Below are 14,042 nucleotides of genomic sequence, written 5' to 3' on the forward strand. Positions count from 1 at the left end.
GCATGGTGTGTTTATGAGCCGCGTGGTTGCGAGCGAATTTCCGCCGGCGTATTCGGGCCGTTAAGTTATTCCGTTTACGGTTCATGCTCATGGTCGTTGCATAGCTCTCGGAAGATGTCGGAAATAATGTTTTCAGCAATCATTGCGTTTATTATAAGCGTTTACTCGATATAATTATGGTTAAATAGTACAACCTTGTTCCGACTTTTATAGTTACTGCCTTTTTAATTAACTATGACTTCTCGCGTTGCTGTAACCTACGGCAGCGGCGTCCCTTCAATGTATCGGTGAAAAAAGATGAGCCAAGGTGTCGCCTTCGAGTTGCATGACGCGGAGTCGCTGCCTGCCGCACGCGTGGATATGCTCACTTGGCCACATCTCGGCAGTTTTATCTCGTGAAATACCGACAGTAGAACGGACACGATTCTACTCTGGCGGGTTGCTTATACTTTATATCTAACACCGATAAATCGAATTATTGCTTTTGTTGAACAGTTGCCAATCACGGAGAGAGTACTTCCTACGTCGAACTTGGTAGCACATGAAATCCATACGCGTCCACACTGGCCAGGTCGACATGCAAGCACTCCGGAGACCCCCTCGCCGCTCGGGACGCGGCGGCCAGTCCGCTGCTTGCTCTCGGTCGGTTTTCCTCACGGGCGCGCCGCTGTTGTGCAAGGGAGAGCTATAGGAAGCGAACGACGCTGGGTCGGACAGCATCGTATACAGCGGTGGCTTCTGCCACGCCTACTCGAAACGTAAAGTGAACGCTTATGGATCAAACGTCAGTTCCGAAGCTATACGCCGCCCTGCTAACCTCTCGCGCGGCACGCGGACGACTTCCGGACAGAGGGCACTGGCGCCGCAACGGGCCTCTGCTAGCAGACGACGGGCATGAGCAATACTCGCCGCTCTCACGCCGCACGATCCTGCTCATTCAAAGCTCGTTTAAGGGCCCCTCACCAGGTCTGGCCATTTTGAGCTGACAAACGCAGAGTATACAATGCGCGCCAACGATCGTGTTTGCAAAGAATTATATCGCTACGTAACACCTAAAGGTCTGAAATTTCAATCCGAACCCCGTTTTCCATGCTCCTCGCGGCCGCTGCACTCCAAGCCGGACGGTGACGTACTCGCGTCCCTGCGCCTACGTACTCGGGTCCGGAGTATGGCGTCGCTCGTGGTGACACATGACTTCGAGACTTTCGAGAATTACTCAAGGCAACATCTGCGTTATCTGAGCGATCTGTTGCTGGAATTGACGAATTGAAGTTTAGAGAAATGATAAAACGCACAAACAGAATTTATGCGTGTTTTTTGTTTTACTTCGCACCGAAGCAAGAGAGATGTACTTCCGCTTCGTCTGTTTGTTCCCACGGTCGTGTAGTCACGTGCGCAGGTACCGAAACTATGCCATTTTCTACCGTGTTCCAGCGCGTAGTCATGCTCTGCGATCCGCGTGTTGTGGGCTGCACGAAAACAGAAAATAACAACTCGCGCGCAGCGCCGCTAAAAGAAGACAACAAGATAAGGCGGGGCCCGCGACGTATGCGTCACGCGATCCTCGAGATCCGCTACGGGAGAAGGCAGGGAATGAATTTCGCTTGTGGAGGCTAAACGCGGCGAGATGGTGCCTCGCTATGCAGTGGAGCGTGCATGCCGAAATCATGGGTTCGCGGCACTGAAATATTTCTACCGCGGCTAATAATCAGCCGATTTCAAAAATTTTTGCGGCAGAACGCTCACTAGAGGACACGTAAAATCTTTCAGCGTATAAGTAACATTTTCTATGGGGCCTGGTGAGGGGCCCTTTCAGAGAGGAATTGCCAACCAATGCATGCTATCCGCGCTTATGAAATCCTGCCCACATATAATGCAAGTCAGTTTTGCGAAACAATGGGCAAAGCTCATTGCTGCAGGCTATCTGTGCTCGGTCTTGGAAGCTGGCTAGGAGACCCTCGTGAAAAAGGTAGAGGGCCTAGACGCACTCCCAGCACCTCAGCCCGAAAAGAGACAGTGGCCGAAGTTGTCCCTTACGTGCGTGGGTTGTCCCACAACATCAAAAAGTTCGCCAGCAGGTACAATGTACAAGTAGTTCTTTTCGGCGCCGCGCAAGCTTGCAGGCCTGTGCCTACGCATTCTTTGCGAACAAAAAAGGCTTGATTGCCAGAAGAAGTATACCAGGCCTTATGTTAAATGCGCCACTGGTGTCGTCGATATGATACCGCTGTCGTGTGGGAACGCCTATATAGGTAAAACCGGGAGGTGCGTTAACGACCGAGTACGGGAGCACGAACTGTCAATTATTAATAAAGGCAATGCGCATCTGCCTGCGCACTGCCTGCCCTACCATGGTTACGTAAGCTTAATATTCTAGGCGGAAGAAGGGCTACTACTGCTCATGAATTTTTGGAAGCCTATCGCATTAGAAAAAGAGGCACGGATTGCGTCATTGACGCGTCGATCTGCTTATTTGGTAGCGAGACGCGCCTCTTCGAATTCTCTTTTTCTCGGCCACGAAAAAGGTGTGCGCACGCGCTATGCTCTGTGTATCTATTATGTCCTGTTTTTTGTCGGGCGCCCCAGTAAACTCGTTGTGCAGTTAGCGCCCGGGGTGTGCTGTCCTCTTCATTGACCGTTTTTTTATTTGCGCTACAGTGGCTTCAGCCTATATCAACTAACTCGTCCAAAAAGAAATTTTATTATATTCTACAGGTTTATCAACCGGTGTTCTACATTTCGACGGCTTTCAGGAACAATGAAGGACATACGGTCCGCGACGAGGCCTGTCCGCGGAGACTTGCGCGGCGTCAGAAGTGTTCATATCGCGGACAGTGGAGACGACGGCAAGGATCAGTGAAACAGCCGGCGTTAAAGTCTCGGATACCGTGGGTTTATGAGAAGCCGGATATGCAGCCTCGAGCATCGTCACGTCGTCTGATGGCTGACAAGGAGTCGCCTCCCAGACGCTCCAACTCAGGCAAGACGCGTCGGCATTTCGCTTGCTCTAGACGACGGCACTCTTTGAACACACTTGTCAGTTGCGGTCACGTTAGCTGATTGAGTGCGTTCTCTACGATGGCTTTCAAAATGTGGGCTATCTTGTCAGCCTCGGACATCTTCTGGTCATCTTGTAGAGACAAGGCTAACACTTCCAGTATGTACGGCAAGCAATGTTCAGTTCACTTCTTCTGAACTACCGCCAGTTGTTTCTTGGCGACGGGCTGTCGACCAAATGGGTTGCGGAAAACGTCGCGGAGCTGCTGCTTGAACGTGTCCCAGCTGGCCCTCGCGCGTCCGAAACCAGGCGCGCGAGGTGCAGCCGTTTGCCAGCATCGTGGTTGGATCCCAGCCATTGTGTTTGCTGACACGCTCGTGTACATGCTGAGCCGCTCGTGCACCTCAGTGCTGTTTGCCCCGGATAAAGTCCCGGGATCGCGGGGCTAAACTGGGTGGTGGTCGCAGGCATAGCTGGAGGCGTCGTACCTGGAGGCATGGCGGTAGATCCAGTGTGGCGTCCACTGCGAAGCTCCGGCGTCAGAAAGTGATCCCAGCACCTACAAAGAATGTGACGTGAAAGCAAAGTAGGTAAACAATAGTTCACGTTGTACTTACAAGGGGCAGCAAGCACTGGCCAACATGGACGCCAGCCAACATTAAGCAAGGCACGTCGTCAGATCAGCCAGAGGCCGCTTACGGGTACTTCCCGCTCATTCCAAGTGTCCACATCTTGAAATCATTAACAATCATCAACAGCAATCGGGTCATCTTGGTTAAAAAGCGCAATACATACACGGACAGGAGGTAAGGAAGTGACGAGACAGGCGCTGAACTCTCAACTCAGAGGTTTGTTGAAATGAAAACAAATTTTTAAACACAGGCAAGTCACGTGAACTCTGATTGCGATACAATAAGCGTGAAACCGTTTCCTTTATGAGGCTTGCATTATGAGGCACGCTATACGTGTGGGACTTATGACCACCTGGGGTACTTTAATGTGCACCGAATGCGTGTTTGCATTTTGCCGTCATTGTTATGCGGCCGCCGCGGCCAGGATTTGAAGTCGCGCCCTAGAGCTTCGCTGCGCAACGCCAAAGTCGCTACACCACAGGGGCAGCTGTGTTCGGCTATCGAACCGTCTGTATCTGTGTCTATATTGTAACGCACTAACTGACGAGGTGGCTTGCAAGGATACGCGCGTTAGCAAGCTCTCCGGACCAATTTGGCAAAACCTTGATTTCGGGCTCCCGATTATTCGCACATTTATGTCGCCCAGTCCGAATTACCGGTCGATGACTGTACTTCTAAAAAACAAGCTTCACTGTAGCAGTTTCTACCGCCACAATCAACGGTTTTAATATTCCAGCTGTTTGTCAAGTTGTGAGCTAGTGTCCCTTGAACTTTCCTGCTTATTTGCCTGTTTCGCTCGTAATATTGTAGATGGAATAATGGCTTTACTGAAGTGTTTCGTGATCGCTGCGTTGTTGAAATAGTAAACTGCTTTACTGTATCGAGGTAGTCAACAAGCGCCCGACAAATACGACTCATTCCGTTTCTCTGAGGGAGTGCCTCGCGTGTCCGACGACTTCTTGTATGCAGCAGACAAGGCGTTTCCGACCACCGAATCTTATGTTTTGTGCTGATTGCTTCATTCTTATTATGAAGGAAAACTTGCTCGATGGAGAGACGTATATAGGTTTGCTTCTCCCATTCCAGTTTGTGAGGAAATACGTCACGATTGGTGAGTAAGCCGATGATTTGGGCAGTTGGTGTTCACCCAGCTGGAGCTGGCAAGAACGACGTAAACAAAAAAATAATAATAAAAAAATCAGAGACCTAGCGATAATTAATCATTCATTGCATCCGCCGCCTTGTTAACGTGTACTTCCACTTCCAAGCTACTCACACCTGTTGTGTTGTTAGCTTCGGCGTTTGCGCATGCTTGCGTGACTACAGCCTATATGCACGGTGTGCATTGCCAGGCGGTGCCACTGTCTGCCATGAAAAAGTGGCACCACACATCCATTCTGACGTCTGTTGGGGCATCGCCTCTAAAGTCGGGCAGCACGCGATTTTGGAGGCGACGGTTGGGGTGAAGGAGATTCGGGCGCTAACATCGCCGCGTGAGGTTGGCGCAGTGCTCGGTGGGGAAAGCGTGCGCATAGCGACAGGATTGGGAGACTCGGACGCATTCTTTCGCAGCGCTAAGCTCACGTTTACAGCTGGCCACGTAGTTTGTTGGTTGGCGGTTGCAAAACCACCGGGACATCTCAAACTTAACCGTACTTCTTCTTCCGTCTTCACAATTGAACCTGTTAACATATTACTTCGCTTCCCTCTTTCGTATCATGCAGTCATGCCTGATATTACCTTTTGTCCTTACGGCATTGAGAAACTAATTCATTCATTAAAACTTACATCATCATCTGGTGTCGATGAAATAAATGTTAAAATGCTGAAAAACACCAAAACAAATGTGAACGCGATGTTCTATTTTTCAGCAATCATTGTCATCAGGAGTGGTGCCGGAAGACTGGAGAGTAGGCAAGATTGTTCCAGTCCCCAAAAAAGGTCCTCCATCGTTGTGCTCTAGTTGTCATCCCATTTCACTCACCAGTGTTTTTTGCAAACTAATGGAGCATGTTATTTGCTCTCAGATCGTAAACTTTTTAGTATCCAATAACCTCTTTCACCCAGCCCTACATGGCTTCCGTAAAGGTCTTTCATGTGACACCCAACTAGCTTTATTTTTTCATTATCTAAGCTCTAACTTCGACTTGAACGTACCTGTAGATGCGATTTTCTTAGACATTGAAAAGGCATTTGGCAAATTTCCACACTAACGGCTACTCCTAAAACTTTCCCGTCTCAAGATTAATCCATTTGTACTAGACTGGATACCTTACTTTCTCACTAACCGACAGCAGTTTGTATTTGCTAACACACACTCATCTGAAGGATCTTCTGTCATTTCGGGCGTACCACAAGGCACAGTTCTCGGACCACTACTCTTTCTAATTTACATTGATGATCTTCCTTCTGAGATCTCCTCTAACATTCGATTGTTCGCAGACGACTGTGTAGTTTATCGACGCATAACTAACACTTCAGACATGGATTTGCTTCAAAAAGACCTAAAACGCATTGAATTATGGTGCAACGAATGGTTAATGTCTTCAAATACTAAAAAAAAAACCTCGCTAGTTTCTTGCCATCGCAGACAGCATCGCCAATCAGGGAAATACACCATATACGGCGCCGAAATCTCATCCATAGACTCATATAAATACCTCGGCATAACTTTTTCAACTACCCTAAATTGGTCACATCATGTCATTAACTTAGCCAATGCCGCGAATCGAACCCTCGGTTTTCTCTGCCGGAATCTAAGACTTGCTCCCTCATCAGTAAAATTGTTAGCTTATCTTACATATGTCCGGCCTAAGTTAGAATATGCATGCTCTGTCTGGGATCCTCATCAACATAACCTATCTAATACGCTGGAACCAATGCAAAACCGTGCAGCCCGGTTTATCTACTCTGAATATTCTTATCATGCAAGCGTGTCTGAACTAAAAACCCGTGCCGGTCTTACTAATCTAGAATCGCGACGTCCTATTTCTACACTGTCTTTTTCACAAATTCTATCATTCACCGCTCCACATTTCAGCCATATTACCAGCTCATCGTCAGTCTAGCCGCTTTAACCACGGCAAAGCCGTGTATCCTCCCCCGGCGCAGACTACCTCTCGTCTACGATCATTTTTTGTGAAAACCGCCAGGGTCTGGAACGGTCTGTCTGCCGACATCACGCACCACGCTCATCACTTCAAGGCTGCTCCCGAATCATTGTTTTGTTAAACTAAGCCCACCCCTCATGTAATACCCCATCTCTGGGGCCTTTGAGGTATAATAAATAAATGAATAAACTACAATCAACGCAGCGACAGAAATTGATTGTAGAACTTACCCGCAACGTCGTGCACATCGAGCCTCGTAGCAGCCAAAGCGCAACTGCCGCGCCGAGGGGGCGGGAAAATGTAAACAGGCTGTTGGTCGGCGATGCGTGCTCGGTCGTTATGGAACGCGTATCAGGCTTGAAGAATTCAGCAATGCTCGAACGGCTCGATGGCTAGCCACGCTTTTTTGAGGAAACTAGTGCTTAATTGGTGGCAACCGGTGCTTTAGGTTTGGGGCATATCGAATACCCGCTACTCGATGCGATCCTTGCAGAAACCAACGGCCTCTAAAACAAATTCACGTTACCCGATCCTGTTGCCGATGAAAAAGGGCTGGTTTTCGAATGGCAACAAGCCCAAATACAGTTCAGTAGCAGGAGCAACGGCGATGCGAAGGTTCTCGTCCGGAGCGAAGCCGTTTGTATGGTTGGCTTATTTTATGTTCCGGTAGTCGTTTTGGCAACCGTCCTTCGCAGTAACCCTACCTGCCAAGTTATTTATTTTATTTATTTATTGAATACTGCGGACACGCGGTCCAAGCAGGGAGGGTGACATATGGTACATACAAAGAAAATCAGATTGACAAAACAAACATAACCATGAAAAACAAGATTAGGAAGTGGATTCTGTTTATACAATTCCATTTAGTTACAGTTCCAGGAAAAAAAGAAAACTTACATGTGTTTGTTCTTGCAAAGTAAGGGGTTAATGCATCATGTCTGCGGTGGCGTGTAGCTCTGGTCGTTAGCTGCGATAAATGTTCAGATGGGTCAAGGAATAAATTGTTAGTGGGAAGTAGTTTAAGGAATTCAAGTCTCCGTTTTATTCTTCTAAGTTCAAGTAGTTCAAGGTTGTTAATTTCCATAAGTTCGGTGGAGGAATCACATCTGCAAAATTTGTTAAATATAAATCTGACCGCTTTTCTCTGAATTCTCTCAAGATTATTGATATTAGTTTTTGTGTATGGATCCCAAACTATGCAAGCATATTTGAGCTTTGGTCTAATTAGGGAGATGTAGCATAGCATTTTAACGTTAGATGGGGCTTTCTTAAGTTTGTGTCTCAACAGGCATAGTTTTCTGAAGGCTGAAGCGCAAGTGTTAGTTATGTGATCATTCCATGATATTGTATTGTTAAAGGTCACTCCTATGTATTTATAGCTAGTGACTTCAAGAAGAGGTGATGGACCTAACTTATATGTATAAAGCAGGGGTGATTTATTATGCGTCATCCGTAGTAGTACGCTTTCATCTGTGTTTAGTGTCATTCCCCAACACCCGCACCATGCAAGAATATTATTTAAACTACAACATAAACTAGTTTGATCATGGAGAGAAACAATATCTTTAAAGAGCACACAATCATCGGCAAATAATCGAATCTGTACACCACCTTCAACCGTGTTAACAATATCGTTAATATATAGAACAAAAACAAGAGGACCGAGCACACTTCCCTGGGGAACACCCGATGTGACCGGAAGGCAGCCCAATTTTTCGCCAATTATCTCAACGAATTGTTTCCGGTTAGACAAATTAGCTGAAAACCAAGAGATAAACGTCTGAGAGATTCCTGCATTTTCAAGTTTTAGAATTACTTTAGCATCGAATGCCGTACGGAAGTCAAGGAAAATTATGTCTATTTGTCCGTTCTTGTCAAGGGTTGATGCAAAGGAATGAACTGCAGTGACCAGCTGTGTGACAGCCGAATACCCTCTTCTGAACCCGTGCTGAAACTTGGTTAAAATTGAATGCTTTTCTAGATACGTGGTTATGCTTTTTTGCTATATGTTCGATGAGCTTGCAGCATGATGACGTTAAAGAAATAGGACGGTAATTATCTACAAGTAGACGGTCTCCCTTTTTATGAATTGGTGCTATTCGGGCTATTCTCCAGTCATTCGGTAATTCAGAGGACAATAATGAAGCACGGAATATTATAACAAGAAACTTTGGTAAGGTTACAGCATATCTACGGAGAAACATATTAGGGATATTATCAGGTCCACTTGAACATTTCGCTTTGAGGTTCACCACCATAGACAGTACACCAGCATACGATATAAAATTCACATCAAACGTTTGGTACACTGGGCATTTACGTGAATGATTACTGGGATTTGAGAAGACACTGTGAAAAACATCTTAAAGTGATGAGCAAGTTCAGCCTTCTCCGTAACCATCTGTCCATTTATTGTATTTGGGATATTGGTTTCTTCTTGGCAATGTAATTCCAAAATTTACTTGGATCGTTTGTAATAAAATTAGACAAAGATCAGTTAAAATAATAACCCTTTGATTTACGCACGGCAAGTGGAAGCTTGTCTTGTAGTTCAGGTATTAAGTTTGGCTGCGTACGGGCCTTTTTTAATCTCTTAATTTTACGTTTCATATGAATGATGTTGCGATTCATCCATGGTGTTTGCTTGTTGACTTGTTTTTTCTTATTTGGTATGAATTTATCAAGGCAAAAATGACACATGTCCTTAAAGCGTGTCCAAAGTAAGTTAACTTTGTTTTCGTCAAAATCAGTTAGACAATTTTCCAAGTAATCAATCACGCATGCATCGTTCGCGCGAGAATAATCTTTGACAAAATGGACAGTTGATTTTTAAGTTTTAGCACAGGAAACAAGCTGTAAGCAAACACAAACAAGTCAGTGGTCGGATAGCCCCTGCTCGATCGCTATCGTGAATTCAGCGAATTTCTGAGCTAAGAAAACCAGGTCCAAAACTGAAGATGAAGAACCTTGCACAAGTGTCGCTTCAAGAACAACTTGTCTGAGATCATGTGTTAACATGATATCAAAGAGTACATTAATATCCTGACTATGATGGGGCCCAGGCTGAAGGCGCATCCAGTCTACACCGGGCGAATTAAGATCACCTAGTATGATAATCTTTCTGTGTAAATAGTTATTCATACAAGACCGTAATTCATGCGAAAATTCCGGAGGGGAGTCATGTCTGTAGATTGCGAATATAACGAGAATAACGCGAATATAACGAATATAACCCCAAAGAGATACCTTAATGCATAAACATTCCAAGGTAGCTATTATGTCCAGAACGACAGCCTCTATCGGATCTTTAATTAGGACTGCCAAACCTCCTCCCCTAGAAGACCTATCCACGCGATAAACACTATAGTAGGGAGGAAAGATGTCTTGGTCGTTAATATCTTTGCGAAGACAAGTTTCGGTAATAACAGTAATGTGAGGGTCGTGTTGAAGCAACAGTATTTCTAAGGAATCTGCTTTATTTACATTACTTCTAGCATTAATATTTCATGATCATAGTTTCGCATTCCTTGAAGGTTCATTGTTTCACGACTGTGTTTGCCGAGGGCGAATATCTGCGACCTGTATCCGATTGTTAGCCTTCGCCCAATCAATATACTTCATCTTATTACACGCTTGTATTAATAAGGAGTACAAATTGAAGGTCGTACAGGTCTACACCCCTACATCCAGTCATGATGACCAGATAGTCGAAAGCTTCTATGAAGACGATGACTGAGCGATGGGTAAAGTCAAAACAAAATAAACTATACTCATGGGTGACTTCAATGCCAGGGTAGGCAAGAAGCAGGCTGGAGACAAGTCGGTGGGGGAATATGGCATAGGCTCCAGGAATAGCAGGCTAGAGTTATTAGTAGAGTTTGTAGAACAGAATAATATGCGGAGAATGAATACCTTCTTCCGCAAGCGGGATAGCCGAAAGTGGACACGGAGGAGCCCGAACGGCGAGACTAGAAATGAAATAGACTTCATACTCTGCGCTAACCGTGGCATCATGCAAGATGTGGACAAGGTGCGCTGCAGGGACCATAGGATGGTAATAACTCGAATTAGCCTAGACTTGAGGAGGGAACGGCAGAAACTGGTACATAAGAAGCCGATTAATGAGTTAGCGGTAAGAAGGAAAATAGAGGAATTCCAGATCAAGCTACAGAACAGATATTCGGCTTTATCTCAGGAAGAGGACCTTATTGTCGAAGCAATGAACGACAATCTTGTGGGCATCATTAAGGAGTGTGCGATAGAAATCGGTGGTAACTTCTTTAGACAGGATACCAGTAAGCTATCGCAGGAGACGAAAGATCTGATCAAGAAACGCCAATGTATGAAAGCCTCTAATCCTACCGCTAGAATAGAACTGGCAGAACTTTCCAAGTTAATCAACGTGCGTAAGACAGCTGACATAAGGAAGTATAATACGGATAGAATTGAACATGCTCTCAGGAACGGAGGAAGACTAAAAGCAGTGAAGAAGGAACTAGGAATAGGCAAGAATCATATGTAAGTGTTAAGAGACAAATCCGGCAATATCATTATTAATATGGATGGCATAGTTCAAGTGGCTGAGGAGTTCTATAGAGATTTATACAGTACCTGTGGCACCCACGACGATAATGGAAGCGAGAATAGTCTAGGGGAATTTGACATCCCACAAGTAACGCCGGAAGAAGTAAAGAAAGCCTTGGGAGCTATGCAAAGGGGGAAGGCAGCTGCGGAGGATCAGGTAACAGCAGATTTGTTGAAGGATGGTGGGCAGATTGTTCTAGAGAAACTGGCCACCCTGTATACGCGATGCCTCATGACTTCGAGCGTACCGTAATCATGGAAGAACGCTAACATAATCCGAATCCATAAGAAAGGGGACGCCAAGGACTTGAAAAATTATAGACCTATCAGCTTACTGTCCGTTGCCTACAAAGTATTTACTAAGGTAATCACAAATAGAATCAGGAAGACCTTAGACTTCTGTCAACCAAAGGACCAGGCAGGATTCCGTGAAGGCTACTCTACCATATTCACGCTATTCACACTATGAATACCATATTCGATGCCATAGACCATATTTACATTATGAATCAGGTGATAGAGAAATGTGCGGAATATAACCAACCCTTATATATAGCTTTCATTGATTACGAGAAAGCGTTTGATTCATTCGAAACCTCAGCAGTCATAGAGGCATTACGGAATCAGGGTGCAGACGAGCCGTATGTAAAAATACTGAAAGATATCTATAGCGGCTCCACAGCCACCGTAGTCCTCCATAAAGCAAGCAACAAAATCCCAATAAAGAAAGGCGTCAGGCAGGGAGATACGATATCTCCAATGCTATTCACAGCGTGTTTACAGGAGGTATTCAGAGACCTGGATTGGGAAGAATTAGGGATAAGAGTTAATGGAGAATACCTTAGTAACTTGCGATTCGCTGATGATATTGCCTTGCTTAGTAACTCAGGGGACCAATTGCAATACATGCTCACTGACCTGGAGAGGCAAAGCAGAAGAGTGGGTCTCAAAATTAATCTGCGGAAAACTAAAGTAATGCTTAACAGTCTCGGAAGAGAACAGCAATTTACAATAGGCAGCGAGGCACTGGAAGTCGTAAGGGAATACATCTACTTAGGGCAGGTAGTGACGGCGGATCCGGATCATGAGACGGAAATAATCAGAAGAATAAGAATGGGCTGGGGTGCGTTGGGCAGGCATTCTCAGATCATGAACAGCAGGTTGCCATTATGCCTCAAAAGAAAAGTATGTAATAGCTGTGTCTTACCAGTACTCACCTACGGGGCAGAAACCTGGAGGCTTACGAAAAGGGTTCTACTCAAATTGAGGACGACGCAACGAGCTATGGAAAGAAGAATGATAGGTGTAACGTTAAGGCATAAGAAAAGAGCAGATTGGGTGAAGGAACAAACGCGAGTTAATGACATCTTAGTTGAAATCAAGAAAAAGAAATGGGCATGGGCAGGACATGTAATGAGGAGCGAAGATAACCGATGGTCATTAAGCGTTACGGACTGGATCCCAAAGGAAGGGAAGCGTAGCAGGGGGCGGCAGAAAGTTAGGTGGGCGGATGAGATTAAGAAGTTTGCAGGCATGGCATGGCCACTTACATGACCGGGGTTGTTGGAGAAGTATGGGAGAGGCCTTTGCCCTGCAGTGGGCGTAACCAGGCTGATGATGATGATGATGATGTGAAATCATGTTCAAAACATTACACAGTTTATTCAGTTTCGTGTTCAGGAATCACTATATTCAGAACTCAATTTCTAATGGTGACTCTTCTTATGTCGGTTCCCGAGATATCTTCTGCGTAGACAGAGCTCTGGCATCAACTGGCACTAGTGGCGCGCAGCTGTTTAGCGATTCTGAGCGTGCAACCTTATCAAATAATGGCACAAAAAAACTGCGGCTCACCCAAGGGCACCCTCGCTTTTCAAGAAAGGCTATTAGAACTTGAAGCTGACCGACTGCGTGTTTGGCTCTTGCACTGAAACGGATGTGCTGAGTCGTCAAAGCGATGGCTTGCTCAAACACGTAATTATAATATTTACTTGATCAATTCAGAAATTCCGTGCCATTATCATTTTCCCTTTCGTCTAAACATATGGCTGAAAATTTCCTGAAAAAGGGAAAATTCCCCTCACGGAATAACACTGGCTCTGCTGACGCAGTCGCTGCTGCTGCGGCAAATTTCAATATGTGCTCGCGCCGCCGCTGAAGACGCACTCGTCGGGGCTAGTATCATCATCATCATCATCAGCCTAGTTACGCCCACTGCAGGGCAAAGGCCTCTCCCATATTTCTCCAACAATCCCCGGTCATTTACTAATTGTGGCCATGCCGTCCCTGCAAACTTCTTAATCTCATCCACCCACCTAACTTTCTGCCGCCCCCTGATACGCTTCCCTTCCCTTGGAATCCAGTCCGTAACCCTTAATGACCATCGGTTATCTTCCCTCCTCATTACATGTCCTGCCCATGCCCATTTCTTTTTCTTGATTTCAACTAAGATGTCGTTTACCCGCGTTTGTTGCCTCATCCAATCTGCTCTTTTCTTATCCCTTAACGTTACACCCATCATTCTTCTTTCCATAGCTCGTTGCGTCGTCCTCAATTTCAGCAGAACCCTTTTCGTAAGCCTCCAGGTTTCTGCCCCATATGTGAGTACTGGTAACACACAGCTGTTATACACTTTCCTTTTGAGGGATAGTGGCAACCTGCTGTTCATGATTTGAGAATGCCTGCCAAACGCACCCCAGCCCATTCTTATCCTTCTGG

At 45.7% G+C, this 14,042-nt stretch overlaps 2 protein-coding genes across 4 annotated transcripts in view; one reads left to right on the forward strand and one right to left on the reverse strand.

The window, feature by feature from the left end:
- LOC142580123 (protein O-mannosyl-transferase Tmtc3-like) overlaps window positions 1–14,042 on the forward strand; it is an 870,647-nt gene that overhangs the window by 149,866 nt on the left and 706,739 nt on the right. The window lies entirely within an intron of this gene.
- LOC142580125 (uncharacterized) overlaps window positions 2,686–14,042 on the reverse strand; it is an 87,943-nt gene continuing 76,586 nt past the window's right edge. The window contains exon 3 of the mRNA XM_075690946.1: window positions 2,686–3,557. Coding sequence (XP_075547061.1) covers window positions 3,444–3,557 — 114 coding nt within the window. The 3' untranslated portion in view covers window positions 2,686–3,443. The remainder of the gene's footprint in view (window positions 3,558–14,042) is intronic.

Source organism: Dermacentor variabilis, chromosome 4, assembly GCF_050947875.1.
Source record: "Dermacentor variabilis isolate Ectoservices chromosome 4, ASM5094787v1, whole genome shotgun sequence".
In the NCBI taxonomy this organism is placed as follows: domain Eukaryota; kingdom Metazoa; phylum Arthropoda; class Arachnida; order Ixodida; family Ixodidae; genus Dermacentor; species Dermacentor variabilis.